This window comes from Peromyscus leucopus, chromosome 1, assembly GCF_004664715.2.
Source record: "Peromyscus leucopus breed LL Stock chromosome 1, UCI_PerLeu_2.1, whole genome shotgun sequence".
In the NCBI taxonomy this organism is placed as follows: Eukaryota; Metazoa; Chordata; class Mammalia; order Rodentia; family Cricetidae; genus Peromyscus; species Peromyscus leucopus.
This window is the reverse complement of record NC_051063.1, coordinates 5,545,230-5,566,140: the sequence shown is the minus strand read 5'-3', so window position 1 is coordinate 5,566,140 and position 20,911 is coordinate 5,545,230. Positions and strand designations below refer to the sequence as shown.

Sequence of the window (20,911 nt, the reverse complement as noted above, 5' to 3'; positions counted from 1 at the left end):
TTTTTTTTTTTTTTTTTTTTTTTTTTTTTTTTTTTTTTTGCCTCCTCTGTGGTTTGAAGCAATCATAGTCTGATAAATGTCTGTCTCTTGGAACCATGAACATTCTTCCCTAGAACAGAAAATCTTCACAACAATTTCTCCCCACCATTTGTCTTGCCAAACTTTTCCAAACTGACCTTTGCCGATGCTTTCTTGTAACACGATGGTCCTGGCAATTCTTCTCTGAACCAGCAGCAGTAAACCCTTCGTTCCAGGTAGCAGCATCACCGCAGTCACCAACACGATGAGAAGGAGCTGGCAACGTGGAGCAGTAGCCACTGCTTCCATGGTCCCACCACTGTTTGTGGTTCAGTCCGGGCCAAAGCTTCTCCCAAGCCTCCTAGGCTGGCTCAAACTCGGGATCCTCCTGCCTCTGTCTCCTTCAGCAAATCCTACCGGCGTGCGCCACCACAACCGGCTGAGTGTAGCTTGGGCCTGAGCTGGGGCTCACAAGGCCACAGGCAAACAGCTTTTTCATGAATTCGTAACACGAACGTTGGGCGCCAGATGTAGCAGGAATCTTAAAAGTTCTTATTCATAAAAGTCAAACCCGAGGTCAGTTATTGGGGTCCATGCTGGTAGATCAGAGAGACAGGACAAGCCACAGCTATCTCACCTCACCGGATCCTCAGCTGGTCTTGTCTCCTCAGATTGGAGGCTTCTGAGTCCTCCTCCCAATGGCTTTCAGCTGAATTGCTGCTCCAAAGCTTGAATGCTTAACCAGCCAAAATCTTAACCAGCCCAAATGCTTAAACAGCCAAAAGCCTCTAGTTTCTTGCCCTCACGCCTTATATATCTTCCTGCTTTCTACCACCACTCCCTGGGATTAAAGGCTGGCTTTCTGGGATTAAAGGCGTGTCACCATGCTTGGCTATTTCCAATGTGGCCTTGAACTCACAGAGATCCAGAGGGATTTCTATCTCTGGAATGCTAGGATTAAAGGTGTGAGTGCCACCATTTTCTAGCCTTTGTATCTAGTGGCTGTCTGTTCTCTGACCCCCAGATAAATTTATTAGGGTACACAATATTTTGGGGAACACAATACCACCACATATTTCCACATAGAATGTTAGAAAATTGTCTCACTTATTCAGAGGGAACTGTTTAGGAGGCCCCCAGGGAGTTGGACCAGGACCTGTCCATGGTGCATGAGCCAGCTTTTTGGAACCTAGGGCCTATGTAGAGATACTTTGCTCAGCCTTGGTGCAGGGAGGATGGGACTGGACCTGCCTCAACTGAATCTACCAGTCTGGGCTGACTCCCCAAGGGAGACCTTGCCTTGGAGGAGGTGGGAATGGGGGGTGGATTGGGGGGGAAGGCTGGGGGTGGGAAGAGGGAGGACAGGGGATCCCTGGCTGATATGTAAAATTAAATTAATTATAAAATAAAAAATATTTATAAAAAACAAAAAAGAAAGTTAAAAAATTATCTATCTATCTATCATCTATCTATCTATCTATCTATCTATCTATCTATCTATAGATATGGAGAGAAAGAGAGAGACAGAGAGAGAGAGGTAGATTTGGTGGATGTATATAATGCCCAACTATAGCTGTTGAAGATTTTAAAAAGAACTATGAGCCAAATATTGCCCGATTAAGTTTGTTAAATTCCCAGCCTGCTTCCTTTTTGTTTTCATGGTTGTAGACATACAATAAAAGCTAACTTATTCCTCGATGACTTTTCAGAAGGAATGTGTGTGAGACTGTGACAAAACACAAGAAACTGGGCGTAGATTCTGGAACTACTGAGAAATATTTTTGAGATGCATCTTCTCTGGCACATGTGTGTAATTTCCTGGTTAAACCTGTTGACTGTTTGTTCTTTAGAACTCAGCATCGCTTTCTGCCCTGTTCACTGTAGAGCTGCAATCACCCCAGTGGGGAGACAGTAAGGTTCCCTAAGACAGGTTCCAACAAGATATGGAAGCTGTGCTATCTTCTGTCATCTTTCTGTGTCGGATGAGACAGAAAACAGTCTTGTAGATCACCTCACTAGGGGCCAAGCATCTTGTCCTTTCAAGAGAGAAGCTCAGAATTGTGTTTTCTCCCAAGTAAACTTCCAGAATAAGAGTGGAGACAGAATAAGAAAATTGAACAAATTCTTTACAGTTTCGTAAATGAAAACTTGTAGTTAGAGGAAAAATGTTTTCCTTTCCTCTACTTACATTTTCTGTTATTCTTTTCTATTCTCTTGGTAAGGAAAGAACTAAAGAAAAAATCCCAAGTGCTTCAAATGGAGAAGAAAAAATGCATTATTTTGCAATAATATTGGTCTTGTTCATAATGTCTCGTGGCTAAATTGCGATTGGGAAATAGGAAAGATGCAGTTGCGAATGCAGCCTGGCCACCTGCTCCAGTGTCGACTAGATTCAGAGAACAAAGGGCGAGAGTATAGCATAAGCACTTTCATGATCTGACTGAGACGTCTCATGCTTAGCTGAGAACTCAGTTCCCATAATGAGAACAAGGAAGTAACACAAAGAACCAAGAAAGAATCACTTGAAAGTCAACAGAATTGGGCAAAGTGTTGGGATTCATCCTGAGTGTGACAATTTACCTACTGGAAGCACATCTGTGGCTTGTCTGAGTTTGTAGCATTTGAGTAACCCCAGTAAGTGTCTCATTTTTCTTGCTTGAAACAGCTTTAGATCAATCATTTTCTTATTGGTTCTGGTCTTGAATCAATTGCTTTGCATTTTTGTCCAACGTATTGTTTTCTATAGATAAATTTACTTCATTTTACTTTTTTTTGTGTGATGTTTATATGTGCACCTCTTGTGTGCCTGGTGCCTGCAGAAGTCAGAAGAGGGTTGTGAACCACCACGTGGTGCTGGGAACTGAAACCAGGTCCCCTCCAAGAACAACAAGGTCTCTTATCTGCTGAGCCATGTCTCTAGTCTCATTTGTTATGTTTTTAGGGTTTTATTTCTGAGAATTCTCTTGATATACTATATTAAAAAGTTAATTTAAGATTATAAGTAAAGAACTAGCAGCATTTTGTGGTTTTGGTAAGTTTTTGGCTTTTGGGACACATCAGTATTTGAGGATTGTGTCCTGGCTGCTTGGAGATATGCAAATAATTTAAACTATACTATGCCAAACTAACACGGGCTCTAGACTTATTCCATAATTAACTGTAAATATTGACACATATTTAGAATCAATTTGGCTAAGAATTTATTTACACTTATTTCTTTCAGGGAAATTTAGCCTGATAGCAGAGTTTTTGTACTTTGCTTCCAACCAGAAAGGTAACATGAACATTCAACAAATAGTAACTGAACTAAGAATGCCCAGGAAAATTTTAAAAATGCTAAGATCATTTAGTAAAACTTGTTGGAGAACATTATATTCACATGTACCTAAACAATCTGTCTACTGGTAACCTCTCAGCAATGAATTTGCAAATAAATCTTTATCATGATGACAGCCAGTGGAGAACACTTTTCTTCCATGGAATGTTTATCTCTCACAATTCTGGAGGCTGAGACTTCACGATCAAGGCACTGACACAGTCTCATGTCCAATGAGAGCACCTTTAATCTACAGATAACTGCCTTCTGCTGTGTCTACATGGCAGAAGGGACTGTGGGAACTCTCTGGGATCTGCATCTGTGGGCACTGACATCATTCATGAGTGACCTGCTCTCCTACCTCAGACACCCCACAAATGCCCTGTAACACTGCAAGTTAGGATTGCAACATCTGAATTTGGGGGAGAATTTCAAGGACATGCAATTTTTACAAAACAATCAATCTAGACTAACTCCTCAAATTACAAAATAATATAAGAACAGGTCAAAATGAAACCAGTGTGGGAGCTGACCTAAGCATCTAGATGATAGCACTCTTAAAAGACTGGAAAGGCTGCTATATTTATAAGCCAACAAGATTTATTTGAATGTATGTGTAAATGTAAGATATAGTATTCTAGACAAATTTTCTATAATTTGTTTACATATAAAAATATATACTTTGTGGACATTGGTAGAAAGTTTAGTAGGAATTTTACACTAGACTATGTTTATAATCTTTGGAATGTACTATTAATAATGAGGTTACATAAGTATATTAATTACTTTAGTTAATGGCTTCTGCAGGTATGGTCTGTAGAGGCGGAATGGTGGGGCAGGGCTGTTGCTGCAATCACATGTGGCAGAGTCTCTCAGTGAGGCTTGCCCGGAAGCAGAAAGCTCATGAAGAAACTGGAAGGCAGCAGAACCTTCAAAGCCAACCTTTAGTGACTCACTTTCACAAGTTAGGCCTCATATCTGAAAGATTCAGCAGTCTCTCAAAAGAGTGGCACCACTTACGGACCAAGTGTTCAAACATGTGAATCTGTAGGGGACGTTGCAGATTCAATTCACAACAATAAGAAACTGCTTTTTTAGGTTATATATAATACATACATACATATGTGTGTATCTGCTCCCCGTATCTACACTACACATATGCTATACATACATATTCACATACATATGATATATATGTATATATATGTATACATAGAGAGAAACAGACAGAGAGACAGAGATACAGAGAGAGCTGCACAGTGTGTGCGCGTGCATGCGTGTGTGTGTGTGTGTGTGTGTGTGTGTGTGTGTGTGTATTTAGGAATCAGTTATCCTGATTTCAACCACTTGTCTTCACTGTAATTTTTCGCCATATTAATTAAAGTATACACTATGGTATTATGTCATGCACATACACATAGAGATTAAAATTGGTTGCTATAGTTAATGGTTTAATTTGCCTATTGTCTTACATACTTTATGTGTATTTACATGATCATGAGTAGCTAAATCTACTTATTTAGCAAAAGCTTCAAATAAAATGTACTGTAGTCTTCAGTCTTTTTGGAGACCTCATATTGCTAACACATTCTTTTTCAGTTTGCATTTAAAACTTCTTTGCCATTTCAATACCCTTGTACATACAATGAACGGAAGATACTCAGGTGTTGTTGGCCGAGTAAATGCTTGGGTTTATTTATTTATAACAGGTCTGATACTCCCACCAAAAGCCAGTGCAATGAAGCATTAATTTCCCAGGGAAACAAACAATGAGAACATGATTCTGAAATCACATACATGCATGCAGGCATGCACACATGCACACACACACACACACACACACACACACACACACACACACACACATCAGAATTGGACTCTTCCTCCAGTGGGATTCTTGTATAGATTTTCCGGAACTCCTTGTTGTTGGTATACTGTTGGTACCAATGGTTGAAGTGGCATGGGGGGTGCTGCTGCTGACACAGCAGGATTTACTGGCAGAACTACCACAACCTGTGAAATGAATCACAATGTCACTGAGTCACCCAGTATACTCAGAGCTTCTTTCTCCTTACCCTACAATGTCACCTTTACTGGTGTCTACACTGTTGCTACTGAATTGAATCCTACATCACCCTGGTTGGTGTCTCAGGCATAGGTCAGGTGTTGCACACATAGGATGCTCATTCTACAGCAGAGTTTGACCAGAGAAGCTGGTGTTTGCAGCCACATCTTGGAGCATGAATCTTCCATGTAAACAGCTTAAGTGAATCAAGGTGTTGTGGAAAATGACAATGGTGTTCTTCCAAACTAGTTTACTCTTGTTGACAGCAGCACATCCATACTGTGACCTGACAGACACGAACAAAGTTCTGCAAACACGACAGTGGCCTAGAATGGCAGAAGCGTCATGAGACTTGGGAAAATCCTGTCCTTCACAAACTCAAGTGATGTGGGGCAGTGGTAGAATGAAGAAGATGTACATGCTTAAGCATCACATGCCCCTAGCCACTGCTTTTGTGGGTTCACACAGGAGGTCAGCAGGCACAGCATCGCTCAGCTCTAGGGAGCAATTGCTAGGTTTCACTGGCTCCTTTCTCTATTTGAAGCTTTGCAACTTTGAGGACACTCCTGGCATATAATCCTCATGGTCTACTTCTTGGCCTTTTTTTCTCCTGATAAGTCTGTCACTTTCTTATCTCTATGTAACCCTCTTCTTCCTCATGGCTCAAGATCATCTGCATCAGTTCTTGGGGAAAGACAATGGCTAGGTGTGCATGAACTGAAAGTTTCTCATAAACAACAGCCCAGTCAACTCCTGAGCACATTTGATGCAGGACAACAGGGTCTTGAAAGGAGGGATTAGAGCAGAGGAAAAGGAGTTGGATTTGATCAAAGCACATTATCTGCAGTTATGGCATTCTCAAACAATAAGGATTAGCACATGAAAGAAACCAGTACACAGAAGAAGACAGGAAAGCCTTTTCCACCTGGGTTTCATCTAAGGAATAGAGCTTGCTAGGTGGGGATGGTTGGCAGTGAATCTGTGAGACACAAACAGAAGAGGCAGGATCTCTCACGGTCCTGTATAGGGTGCTACATTCTGTGGCTGGAAGCCTTTTGGATTCTTTCTACACCTCACAAACCCACTTCCATTCTTAGGAATACTTTTCTTTTGCTTAATAAATTATCTCTATCTCTATTTCTAAGCACGAGTCCCTGGCACAGTCCTTTGCTCTGAAACACACAGATTTGGAATTGGGTAACCTCTGAACTCAGATCTGTGGCTTGGTAATCCTAAACATGTTTTTCCAGACCTCTGGGTTTTCTCGATCTTTCTCTCCATCTCCCCTCTGCCTAAAGGCTGCAGATATTTTCAGCTGGTCTGTCCTGTTGTTTTCCCTCCCCCAAACTGTCATAAAAATGTTCCTGAGCTCCCTTCTGAGTCTGGTTCTAAACTCTTTTATTAATGAAACTAAAAACCCCAAAGGGAACCTCAGTTTCTCTGGTAAGCCTATGAAGTCTGAGCAGAGGACCCAGCTAATGGTCTTGACTTGAGGAAGGTGAGAGACAATGATGATGTGTCCTTGTTAGCTGATAGATTTATGTGACTGATTATAGAGCAATAGAGATCTACTGAACATCATTTAACCAGGACTGATACTTACCTCACTGGAGGTACAACAGGATGCCTTACACCCAAAGGCAGCAATGGACACAGTAATGCAGAATCCTAGCACATTTAAAATGAACATCAAAGCATCCATACCCTAAAAACAGATTCATACAAAGGAATGTGAAGAGTTAGTGGAGATTATAAGTTTGAAATATGCCCCCCTTGACTACCATGCCAAAAGAGGAATGACCCTAGCCAGGGATTTAGAAATCCAGCTTTTGATATGGCCCAACCCTTAGACAATTTCTTGGCCTCCTGAATGTCATTTATTTTATCAATTTTTTATTATTAAAAATTATCAGGATCCCATTGTCTGCTATGCTCTGGTGCTAGAAATTTCACATGGAGAAAAATCATATTATTATTCCACATTTGAAGAGAATGGTCTTTCAGGTTGGCTTTCTAACCAAGCCCTGGAATGGGGAGTTACTAGTTTGCAGTGGGAACGAAGGTTGTTTATTAGATAATATAGGCAGACTATCCTGGCCTGTGCAAGGTGTCCAAGTTATTACAACATCTTTACAAGTAGAAGCAAGATGCTGAAGAATCAAAGTCCTAGAGCCTGAGGAGGCTGCAGTACTTGCCTTGAAAACAGAGGACAGAATGATAAGCCAAGGGATGGGGTCAGAATGTGGAAACACAAAAGCCAAGAAAATTACCATTCCCTAAATTTCCCAGGCAGGACAACAGCCCTGTCAACATTTTGATTTTATGCAATTGAGACTCATTTTGAACTTCTGTCATCCTGTAATATATCTGGATTATGCACTTAATTGGTAGCAATTATCACAGCTATGATAACTGATTGCTGTTGAACCCGATGTCCCTTAGTATTCAAGGCACTTGACTTTGTCTGATTCTTCACCAAACCACAGGATCAAAATGGAGGAACAAAGGTAGCACATTTGTTCTGAATTCTCTTGCCTTGTACTGGTGCCTGGAACTGCTGGGTTTGGATATTCTGTCTTTTTCTCTCAGTGATCAGAAATGCTCTCTCTGCTATAAATTAGTCAATAGATTGGGAGCTTGGCACATGGAAATACTGACTCAGCAGGCCCTGAGAATATTTGCATTTGTTGTTTTAATCCTTGCTCCTGCCTCAACAGATCCAGTAGTCTCTGTGTTTCAGACATTGTGGCAGGCACAAGGGGAGAACAGCAAGTAGGAGAGTTGGTAGCCTTGTCCTCAGAAGTTTGACCATCTAGATAGGTAGATTAAATGTTTCTTTGAGGGTCAGGGAGCACAGAAGTTAGGTCTGTATGCCTCATAATCTCCCTTACAGATATTTCATCACTCTTATGTGATTCATAAATAGTCTCACATACATAATTTAATTTACATAAACAAGCACAGGCTGGGCCTGGTAGCTCACAACTAAAATCCCAACATTGAGATGAGATGGTGATTTTTAATCCAAGGACAGTCCAGGCCATATAGCAAGACTCCCATCTCCAGAAATATCAAACAAACACACAAACTGAAGACAGCAATATAAACAAAACGAAAGAAAGATTTTCAACATAAGTAGCAGTGTATATGTGTTTATAATATACTACTTTAAGATGTAGAGATTGCTATTTTTCTAAGTTACTTTAGCTGATCATTGGCAATTCCATGTGGCTTATTCTGATGGTTCCAGGTAACAAGTACTCTATCTGTTCTTTCTTACAAGGAGCTCACTCTTTTAAATCTGCTTTGTAAAATCATAAGGTATACAATATACCTTTCCTCCCAAGGGGTTTGAACTCCCACTATTAGGAACTTGGTTTTATTTTGTATCTCTCTGGAGTGCCAATTCAAGATCTGACATGACATATGGGTCCCCATGTCTGAACTAGCCACAATAGTCGGTTTCTTTTTACTTAGTTATAAACAGAATGGAAATAATCTGATGTCACCTGATCCCTAAATAAATAACTGTTCTACTTCCCAATCATCCCTACCTCCCCAATGTGGTTTACAATCAGAGGGTTGATGGTTGCTTTTGCGAGAGTCAATGAACCCTTGCCTCCACTGTGGCATCCCATCAGCGATGAAGTACTCACCACAACAACTTTGATTGTAGAAGAAATAGCAATAGCAAATGCATTTGTAAGCACACTCATGAAACCGATTATACTTGTTGCTGCAGCCACCACAGAGCTAATGGTGTTCAAAGTTATACTGCTGGTGACCTAGAAAGGAACAGGAATCAGTTAATTCAGTTGTATCCTTGGTACAGCTCCATCGATATTTGAAATATACCATGACTTTATTAATGCATTTCATCCTCTTTTTGCCAAAAGTAGAATCTGTGTCTTTCCTTATGATGTCTTTACTTCCAATCCCTTGACAAAATCAAAGCCTTGTATTGTTTTTCCTAAGACTAAATTCTCCAGATGATTCTCAAGGGCACAAGATGCTCTTCAAATTTCCTCGTGAAAAATTTCAGGGCCATACCCATTCTTAAAAAACAGCATAAGTCATGTAGTTTCTCTTGGGCTAGTAATGTCACACTGACCCATGCATGTACCTTTAAGTTGGTGAGCTGTCCCAGACATTAAACAATGGGGTGAACCTTGAGCGGTCAGGGTACATGCAGAAAGGAAGCTCCTGTAAGAACTATGTCTTGATGTAAATAATTTTTTTTAGCAATAAACAACATCTGGGAATTAGTCTTTATGTACATTCTGTAGGTGCAGGTTAGTCTTTTACACTGGTTCTACAGTCTTTGCAAAATGTGTAAAAGACTATCTTTGAGACTGAGAATACTGTTACTTTCCTGTCAGTAAAGAAGATTATTCTGGTAATATTTCTGCTCATCAGAATTATACAGCTAAAACAGAAATCCACAGCTAAATGTGTGCCCAGAGATGTAAAACACACTACCAAAGGGCTGTGGAAAGCAACCCACAGCTGTTCTTATTAGAGAAGCATAACAGTGGCACCCGAGAAAGTTAAGGACAGAAAACAACTGGTTTCAACAGCCAGTGACCCCACAGCTTTGCCACGTGGGGCTACTCGAAGACTTGCCATAGATTTTGCTTAGTGGGGCCACCCCAAGGATTTTGTTTAATGGGGCTCCTCTATGGACTTTGTCTAGTGGGGCTACCCAATCCAGAGTTATTCATTTTGTAGGTCAATCTGTAGAGTACTAGCTGTCATCTGCTATATACTCCCACAGCCCTCGGCAAGAAGCCTTATACTGTTTTTCCTAAGACTAAATTCTCCAGATGATTCTCAAGGGCACAAGATGCTCTTCAAATTTCACAGTGAAAATTTCAGTTTTGACACGTTATCTGGAAAGCCTTGTCTGTCATTTCCCACCAGACTCTGCTACAAATGCCTGACTATTCTTGTGTGAATGCTGACAGTCACTCATGCCCATCTCCCTCTTGCATAGTTCCTCCTGTGCTGTAGATTTGGCTCCACAATTCTCTTCTCATGGTTCAGCACAACGAATTTTTTTTTTTTTTGTATGAAGTAAAACTACTCAGGAAACTGAAAGTTTGCTGTGTCTCTACATTTTACTGGTCAAAGCTGGTTAAAGATGCTAAGGAGGTAGGTAGGAGCCCAGGTGTAGCAAGGTCATCTTGATCATGCTACAGAAGTCGATGTTTACCTATTTCAGGAAGGAAAACTCAAATGCAGCTTTTAGTTAGTGAAATAATTGCTGGACTCTTGGCTGTTGCCTTTTATCAGTTTTATGACAGAAATACTGTTGTAAATGTCTTTTTAAAATCATTATTGTTTTGTATGTACAAATTTCGTCTGCATGTATGTACATGCCTGGTGCCCACATAAATCAGAAGAAGGCTTCAGATCCCCTGGAATTGGAGGTCTGTGGACCATCATGTGGGTGCTTGGAATCAAATCCAGGTCCTCTCTAAGAACAATAAGTGCTCTTATTTGCTGAGCTGTCTCTATGGTCTCTGTAATTTTTTTTTAATCTGTCATTTTGGATACATTTGTAGAAGCCATTTTAACCTGTCAGTTAATGATGTTATTGCCACTGCAAATATTTGATTTCATTGTCACGGACTGGATCTGAAGTTTCAAGGTTCATCTGTCTAACCCTACCTGACATTCCTCCTCCAGAATTCACTGCACCAGGACCAAAACTCTCCCAGCATCTGCCTTGACACAATATCCACTCAGATGTGATGAGACCTATTATGACGCTATAGCTCAGCTACACATTTGAAAGCAAGATCCTTCTAAAACCCATAGCCTTGGCCTTAGGAAATAGAATCAATCCCCTTTACATTTTAGCAGAATGCATACTTGATAAAATCATTCACATTTTATGGCAAAACAAAACAAAAACATACCAGTCCCTTTGTAGTTCTCACTGCTGCTGCAATGGACAAGGACCCTGAGAGCATGAACTGGTCATAAGAGGGAAAATTCAGGTTAAAAACTTTATACAGTTATAAATCATAGCATGCTGGCACTCACTTCTAACTCAACTAGGTCTATTAAAGTGATCAGTTGTCTTCAAAGCAGTATTAGTTGTCACACACCCTCCCCTTACCCACAGCAACAGGGGAGTAAGAGGAAGACATTGGAAGAATCAAGGTTTTCTTTGTCAAATATGCAATTATCATCCTACCAAAATTGTTTAAAAGCAATGAAGACTAGAACTCCCCAGTCTGTACAACATGATTTTGCCCGCATGACCCCCAAACTGAAGAAGTTAGCCAAACAAAAACAGACTAGAAATTATTTTTGCTGGAAATATATCTTGGAAGCTGTAAATAAAATAATGGCAAAAACTGAATTCTATATTAGATGATCACCGGAATATTGTAGCTCATTTGAGTCTATCAATTTGGCAATTATTTTCAATTTATTCTAAATGACTGCTGTCAACTTGATTGAATTGACCTCTTTAAACTACTTAGCTAAATATACAGATGTCTGCATTTGCTTTCCAAATTTTGGTTTAGAAGATTTAAAAGTTACTGGGAGAATCAGTAGGATCACACCATTGAAACTAAAATCAAGATACAGATGGGGCTGGGGAACTGGCTGTCAGTCAAGTGTTTCCCCTGCAGGCCTGAGCACTTGAGTTCCATCCTCCATCATGAACTATGAGAGTGGTTGCCAAGATGATAATGAATAGGAAATAAAGATGGACACAGAAAACCATAGGGAGGAGATATATGAGATTCTGAGTCCTCATTCATGGACTGAATAGATTTTGAGTATATTCCTCTTTCCTACTCTCATTTTTTAAATTTAATTTAATTTTATTTTACAATACCATTCAGTTCTACATAACAGCCACAGATTCCCTTGTTCTCCCCCTTCCTGCCCCTTCCCCTTCCCCCCAGCCCATCCCCCATTCCCACCTCCTCCAGGGCAAAGCCTCCCCCGAGGGGTTTATATGAGCGAGAATTGTTGAAACCAAGGTTGGATAAAGCACAGGGACAAATAGCCAAATGAATGGAAACACATGAACTATGAACCAAAGGCTGAGGGGCCCCCAACTGGATCAGGCCCTCTGAATAGGTGAGACAGTTGATTGGCTTGATCTGTTTGGGAGGCATCTAAGCAGTGGTACCAGGTCCTGGGCTCATTGTTTGAAACCTGAGGTCATTTTTTTTTTATTTATAAATGATGATGAAAGCAAATCTCTCAGAAATTGGAGTGATTGGTTGAAGAAGAACATTACATACAAAAACATATAGTAATAGGCCCGGATTATAATGCAATGAAAGCTATTACTGGTGTTATGGGTATTATTATTATCATATTAATATTATTATATATTATTATCATATAATAATTGGTATTATTATTTATACGTAAAGTGCCATGCAACTTTGAAAAGTATGGGAGCCTGTGGCATTCCTCAAATTTTTTGCACTCCTCAAATATTAAACACCTGTTGCAAATAGGAAGAGAAAATTAAAGCATCAGATTTACAAAATAACTAAATTTTCTCATTCTCAAGGTTATCAATAAATGGAAACCTTACAACACTTGAATGGGATTCTCAGTTGAAAAATAACCAAGTTTATGAACTTTACTGAGAGTTGATTAGGCAGACTCTGTGAATCATCTGCTTGGTTCTGTCTCCTCTCTCTTGCTAACACCGCCCCCTCATTTCACTCCTTTCAGGAGCTTCAGAGTTCAGTGATCCCTTCCCAGCTAGAGACATGGATCTCAATTTCCCCAAATAAAGATGCAAGTTGGTTGTCCTTGGGCTTAAGAGTAAACTTGTAAACTCTTCATGAGTAATGAAATAGATACATTAACATGTCAAATTGCTCTCTGATCAAGATGTGATGACATTCTTGTATCACTGAATAACCAACCCTAGGAATGACTAGCCTCTGGACTCCTGAGGAAATTAGTTGTGCCCATGCTTAAGTAACTCTTGTGGGTGTACAGGACTGCATGCTGTCACAGTATTCTAAATGGCATATTAAATAAACAGTCCACCTAGTTTATGTGAATGGTATGTTGATAGTGTAACATGAACAAGGAAAAAAACTGAATAAGGTTTAGATACACTCTTCTCAAACTTATAGACTACTTGAAAGAGTAGAGAGAGGATTCCACCTAAGGTTAGTGGAGTTACAACACAGAGTTATTATCTCCAGTTACATAAGATGATATGTCACTCACCGTGATTGACCCCCAAACTGGGGCCCATAGGTTCACTGAAAGGATTAGCAAGGGATATTCTAAATTCATCATTATTACACCCAAGCTGAGGTTTATGAGAGCAATCATAACTTGTATAACCTAGACACAAAAAAGTGAAACATTATCCACCAAAAAATGATGTCCATGCTAAATACTATCAAACCACTAAGTTCCTTTCATCTCTACCTTTAATATTCACAGATGATTTTTGAAATGTGATTCTCTTGTCAGTAGTCTTCATATACAGGAGGGTCGTACTAACTTACCAATTTCCCTTGGAATATCTCTCACACACATACACACACATGTATGCACACACATACACACACACACACACACACACATATTTCAGTAATTTCAAACTTGGAGGGAATTTGTGAGGTTCTTCCCAGAGGCACTTTTATGATACCCATGGTGCATCTCTATCACTGTTTTTCCTTTGTCACATGCTTACACAAGAAAAACTTGGGAATTAGGAAGAAGTTATTCCAGTAAGAAGCAACTTGAAGGAATAAAATTAGATGCAGAGTGAAGAAAATATGAACAGCACACACGATCTTCTTTGGGGACTTGGAGCATGAGGAAGGAATGTGAATACGGTGACCTGAAAAATGGGGGAACTCCCTTAGTAAAGACTAGAGAAGATGAAAACAACTTATGAAGATACGTGGAAGGAAATAAGAACAGTGCATAGAAGGAAATGTATAGGCTATAGGAAGAGACTGGAAAAGACATTTACATATTTATGTGTGTATATACATATATATATATATATTTCACATGTATGTATGATTTGTAGCAGTAATCTTTAAAGAAAAAGAAGTCATGGATATAGAAAGGAGGGGCAGCATGGGAGGGCTGTGGAAGAACAGGGAGGAGGGAAAGCTTATAATCCTATTTTAATTAATTTTTTAAAATAAAAGAGGATATCTCTAAACCAAGTCAACTCCCTGCACTTTAATTTGTGGGAACCCCCAGAAAGGACAAGAATTTAATCAAAAGGAAAAAATAAAAATAGAGTGAAAACCACTGGAATTCAAAACAGTGAATCAATGGATAAAACTTACAAAACCTAGGTTTATTTTCCTTTAGAGATAGATAAAATCAATGACTTTCTAGGCAAAGTAACTGAGAAGATAAGTGATTAATACTCTCAGAAACCAAGCAGGGGATAGTACTGTGGAAACCCAAAAGAAGAGGTCAACAAATCCAATACACTTAGAGGAATTGCCTGAGAATACAATGTACCAAACAAGTCTCAGAAAAAGAAATAGCCACTATGAATAGTCTTATGTCATTATGAAAAGAATTAATATTGCCTAATAATATTATGATTTCCCCTAATTGATATTTAAAGGAATTAATAGAACACAGAGCACTAAGCTCAGAGTTCACAGCACTGGGGAGTGTCTACCTTTATCTCTCCAGTTTTTCTGTACATGTAAAACTGCTCTCAACTGATAAATCCTTATTGATATATTTAAGATATATAAATTCCATGCTGACATAAAACATATATCATGAATAATGACTATTTGAAACAGCTGTCTGCCTAATGGCAGCTACCCAGTGGTTGTAAGGTTGGGCTAGTGAGTACCTTCTGCATTTAGTGACCTTTAACTTGCCCAGGATGTTATTCTTTTGAAGCTCTCTATTTTTTTTAGGTACACTCTTCTGAAGACAGAAGTATGTGGAAAATAGAGGATTTCTCATCTGAGTAGCAGGCAAAAGAAAGGCACTGGAAACGGTTAAGAACAGTATGGGTTTATCAACCAGTGGGTAGGCCTGGGCCTGAATCACAGCAGCAGCTTGTATAGCTTTTTCTCTGCACTGAAGTACATATGATCATCTTGGATGACCCATAGCTTAGAACAGACCTGAAGTTCCTATATTTTAAGCATAATTAAATTTAAAGTCTGATGTGATAGAATAACATATTCATTTGCAAATGATAGATTTGAAAATCAAATGTCAGTGATCTTGAGATGTGTTGATGACTCCGAAGGCAAGTGGGACAGAGTCCTGGTGTAGCTTTTTTATTTTTTTAATCATTTAGATATTTACAAAATCATACTCTCCTCAGATACAAACACATCTTACCCCTAGGACTTTGGGTTCCCCCTTCAAGAATTTCTCCGTGCTCTTTTTCCACAGTTGTGACCTTATAACAGACTTCTCTGAGGGCTGAACATCTCTAGGGACCACCTCTATGATGGTCTGTTCTATTCTTTGCACAGTTGTCATGGCAGCAGAAACAGTCCTGAAATAAGAATGAAATTTTGGATGAACTTCTGGAAATGACTCAATGCCAGGTTCCTGCTTAAGGATACATTCTAAACTAAACCCTCCTATGTTACAATAAAAAATCTAGCCCAGATAAGCTACAAAAATAGTTTTATTCTCTTAGTAAGAGAAGCTCTTCTATTTCTATTTTCTTGGCCTTATTTTGAATGCTTATATGTTCTCTTTAGATAGCAACAAATATTTTGGACTTCATTTTTCAAATCAGTTGTTGAAGCATTTGTACAAGTTGACTTCATTTTCGGGAGTTTTGACCCCCAACTCACTATCTGCTCCAAAATTCACTCTCCTCACACAGTCTCTGGCTTCCATCAGAAACAACCCCCCACCCCCATTGTGTACTACTCAACCTGAAATGCAAGACAGAATTCAAGCAGTATTGTGACTTGCCTTTCACACTCCAGAAGGCAAAGGTGTTCTTAAGGGAACCCAATGTGAAGGGTGTAATCCACTCTAATGCACAACTTTTTCACTTTTTACAAAGAGCCGCTGCCATGCCTCTCAGAAATACCTTCAGACCTCGATTGTCTATTAACATTCCCCTTGTCTATTAACATTCCCCTCGTGAGTCAGTTACTAAAGAGGAATCTGTAGGGTGAGTTTCTTTTTCATTAAATACAAAATAAAGATACACACACAAAAAGCCTAAATTTCAAGAGTTAGTAATAGACGATGATAGAGATGAAATCTAAGCAGGGCAAAGCCTGGCTAAGATCCAAAAATCTGGAGTTCACACCTAGCTCTTTCATTAAGATGTGAATTTCTGATTAAACAATCCCTGGATTACTTTGACAACACCTGTGAAAGGGTACATTGGGCACAATTGCTTTCAAGATTGTTTCTGATCTTCACACTGCTAAATGTCTACCCAGCTCATGGCCTGTGTGTCTCCTAAATGAAGCCAAAGATGCTTGGAGACCTATTTCAGGTCACAGTCCATCTCAGAAGCAGACTATAAGCCTATCAGGCTGGGCACTCGGGCTCCATGCTCTGCTTCTCCACCAAATCCTTCATGGATCAAATATTGTCTTAACTAATGGATTGTCAAGATAATATGTAGGAGACAGAGGTGAATATTATGAAAGAAGGTTATTAAGAGTGTGTAAAATGATCAGTCAATAATTTAAATATTGTTTTCAGGTTTTTGATACCCTGGGAATAGAGAAAGAATAGAAAGAAAAACAACCCCACACAGTGTCCAGATGAGGCCTTTGTCTTTTTTCAAACTTTTTTATGTTATTATTTTATTTTTGAGAATTTCATACTTGAGTACTGTATTTACATCATTTCCATTCCACCCTCTCCTCCCTCCAACTTTTCCCATGTTCCTTCACTCCCTTTCATATTCATAACCTCTTTTTCTTTAATTATCATTGTTAAATATTCATATTATTATATATAATCTCTATATATACATATATATGTATATATGTACATATATATGTATACACACACACACACACACACACAAAACCTGTGGAGTCCATTTAGTGTTGCTCATATGTATATATTTAGGGATAACCAGCTTGATTGGATAACCCAAAAGGGAACTCATTGTTGGAGAAAACTTATCCTGCCTCTCTTAATAGCCAGTAATTGTCTGAAGTTCTTCATCTAAGGATAAACATGGCAAGATATCCTCAAGGGTACCATAGTGACACTTATATCTTGGGAATAGCCAAGAGCCGTCTAAATGGCCTTACAGAAGACTCAATAGGAGGAAATTCATGCCTGGTACTGTCAAACTAGCCACCTGCCTGTGGCTGGTGAGGTCCTGGACCTGGAGGAAAAAATATTGCTGCCACTTTCCCAAGCCTTTGTCTTTTCTTTGTTCTTATTCTTTGCATGAAAAACTGCCTCCCAAGGCACATATAAATGTGTACTCAACTCTAATTCAAAATAATAATGTGTGTAGTGAAAGGTGATCTTATTTTTCCATCTAGATGTTCTATATTCATCCAGTAAATTAAAAGACATCATACTGAAAGCCTAGGAAGGCAAAACCCTGCACCTACCTTCTTCCAGCCTGCAATGTCTGCTGTCTGTGTCTGATGAAGGGCAGGCTCTGGGATAGTTCCTCAGAGTCTTTGTTCAGATCCAATGCCCACCCAACACTCAGCACTCATTCAGCTGAAATTTGCATGTTGCTTCTATGACCTTTCTAAATCATAAAAGCTGTGGTATGAATTTCTGAAAAGCACACCTACTTCCTTCTCTTTCTATAAAAGCCGTTAACTGACTTTTGATTCCTCAACTAGGGTGTGTGAGTTTACTGTGAAATACACTCAAAAAGAGTAGCAAATCTGTTTTCTTTTCCATAGAAGGTGAGAATGTTTATTGTGATAAGTGTGAAGCTTTACTCTGTAAAACTCTGTCAAAGGAATATAAACAAAATGCTATGATATATAAAATTGTATGACCCATTTTTGTATATTAAAATTAATAAAAAGTAAAATCAAAACTAAATAAAGCAGAAATATCAAAATATAACAAATATACAATTTTAAATACTTAACATACTCAGACTAATGTCATTTAGATGGCTTTTCAAAATCTATTTGCAAAAATTTACACATTGCTGTCACTGTGCTTTTCTATAGAATTGTCTATATAGAATTTAAATGTGCTAAGTGTACATGAAACTCCACTTTTGTTGTCAAATAAACATATTTTAAAGTAGAATTGATGTATAGGAATATTGGCAATGCTCGGTCCCCTGTGGGGATGACAGGACATCTGGGTAATTTTTTCTTGGTTGAAATAATAGCACAGGTATTAAGATCATAAATTTGAAATCTAAACTCACATGGAAATCCCTAAGATTATATCTTTATTAGTGTTTTTCTACTACAATCAGATTGTCAAGAATTCCATGACCTTTTTTTGGGCTACTTTGGTTTTTGTAATCTAAATTCATTTTTTGCACTTCATACATCAGTACTGCATTTACATTATTTCCATTCCTTGTATCCCCACCCCAAGTCCTCTCATTTCCCTCCCATGCCCTCTCTAATTATGACTTCATTAATTATTGTGAAACACACACATTATACACACACATATATATAATCTATATATTTATTTATATACATATATATTCTGCTGAGTCCATAGTGAGGGTTTCTTACTTAGATCTGGCAGTTCAAGTCAGATACTAGTATAGCTGTGTATCTTCTTGGGCCTAGAGGAGAATTACTATTATCAGTGTCCTTAATTTTCAGCAGCGCTCTCCTTTTCCTTTTGCAAGATATACACCTTTTGTTTGTTCGAGACATGGTTTCTCTGTGTTGGAGATTCGCCTGCCTCTGCTTCCTGAATGCTGGCATTAAAAGCACGCACCACCACTGCCTGGCAAGGTATATACTTTTTGTTCCTCATTTGAATTTCCACAACAGAGTGTCTTATTTGCCCATTCATATGTATGTTATAATTAAAATCTAATTATATTATTTTCCCTTTTCTCCTCCCAACCCACCCCAGGTCCCCTCTCTCCAATCTTCTCGCCTCCCCTCATTCTCTCTCTAATTCACTGTCTTTTCTTTGATAATTATCTTTGTAACAATAAAGCATAAATATATAAACATAATGTGTCAGGTCCATTTAGTGTTGTTTGTGTGTATATGGCTTCAGGGCTGACCACTATCATTGGATAACCAATTAGGGGCTCATCCCTGAGGAAAACTCTTTCTCCCACTGTTGTCAGTATCAGGTGCTGTCAATTCTTTGTTATGGGTGGTATCTTGGCCCCTTTCCAATCCATGCTGGAATGATGACAGGTTTGATCTCACGCAGGTCTTCAGCAGGCAATCACAGTTGCTGTGTGCTCATGAGTGCTACAGCCCTGTCATGTCTAGAAGACTCTATTTTGTCTCAGTTCTCCCAGACTTCTGTCTCTTAGAGTCTCCTCCTCCTATTTCCATGTTTCCTGAGCTCTGGTGGGAGGGATGTGATTAGATCCTCCATTTATGGCTGAGACCCCCAGAGTCATTTGTTTTCTGCACTTTGACTAATTTTTGGTATCTACATTAATCACCATACACTGCAAAAAGTTGGGGAGAGGTTAATAGATGTGATATGAAAGCAGAATTGGAGAGATTGGGGGAAGAAAGAGGCTGAGGGGAGGATCGGGGACCAGGGGAGGAGAGCAGGGAGAAAGATAAATTAGAACCAAGTATGTAGGAAAGTGCTATAACAAAGCCATTATCTTGTATATAAATTATTAAAATGCATAAAATAAACTTTTGAGGCACAATATGTAGCAGCCAGAGCACAAGCTGTTTTACCTGTGTTCTGTCAAGTAATTGCTACTGGTCGGTGGGCTGGGTAGTGTTCTTAGTCATCTTCTGAAAAGGTGTGAGGCACAGGGAGATTTTGCTGTATTTCTGTGGTTTTTATGGGTACAAGTGAGAAAAAGGAGGTTCTCAAGATGAAAACTCATGGTGTGATATATCAGAAACCCCCATTCTATTCCATTTTACTCTATTTCCAAACTTGATAGTTTAGATTATTTTCTCTAATATTACATGTGAATGTAGTCGGCAGCACATGGAAGCAACACTTTCTAACTTGCTTGTTCTGCAATCAAAATTAAAACATGTTTAATGCATGTATATCTAATAAATATATCTAGTCATGTCCTGAAATACATGGCACAAGATAAAAGTTTAATTAGGTATTGTCCTGCTTAGTAGGAAGAAGACGAAGGGGGAGATAAAAATAAGTTGAATCTTATCTACATGCTCCAACATATGCTCACTTGGACATTGGCATACACTGACTTTGCTATTCTGTGCTACTTTTTTATGGCATACAAGAGAAGTAGGACAAAAAGAAGCAAAACTCATGTTTCTGTACTTCTTGAAGGAAAAAACACACTCCAAAATTGTTTTTTTAAACAAAATCAAAAACCAAAGTTAGACAAACAGGAAGAACATTACACAAAGTAGTAGAAATGTGTAGTCCGT

The 20,911-nt window shown here is 38.9% G+C and overlaps 1 protein-coding gene across 2 annotated transcripts; it reads right to left on the bottom strand.

The window, feature by feature from the left end:
* Window positions 1-5,001: 5,001 nt before the first annotated feature.
* On the bottom strand, window positions 5,002-20,690 carry LOC114703495 (membrane-spanning 4-domains subfamily A member 4D). Of its 2 annotated transcripts, none has more exons than XM_037204868.1 (7): window positions 20,231-20,690; window positions 15,747-15,906; window positions 13,626-13,745; window positions 11,321-11,377; window positions 9,056-9,184; window positions 7,003-7,104; window positions 5,002-5,347 (listed from the first exon to the last, which is right to left on the bottom strand). In XM_037204868.1, the coding sequence occupies exons 2-7, from the start codon at window positions 15,888-15,890 to the stop codon at window positions 5,201-5,203; spliced, it is 699 nt and encodes a 232-aa protein (XP_037060763.1). In that variant the 5' UTR covers window positions 15,891-15,906; window positions 20,231-20,690; the 3' UTR covers window positions 5,002-5,200. The 2 variants fall into 2 exon arrangements, with proteins under 2 accessions (XP_037060763.1, XP_028740173.1); XM_028884340.2 differs by lacking the exon at window positions 20,231-20,690 and adding an exon at window positions 17,963-18,184.
* Window positions 20,691-20,911: the final 221 nt, after the last annotated feature.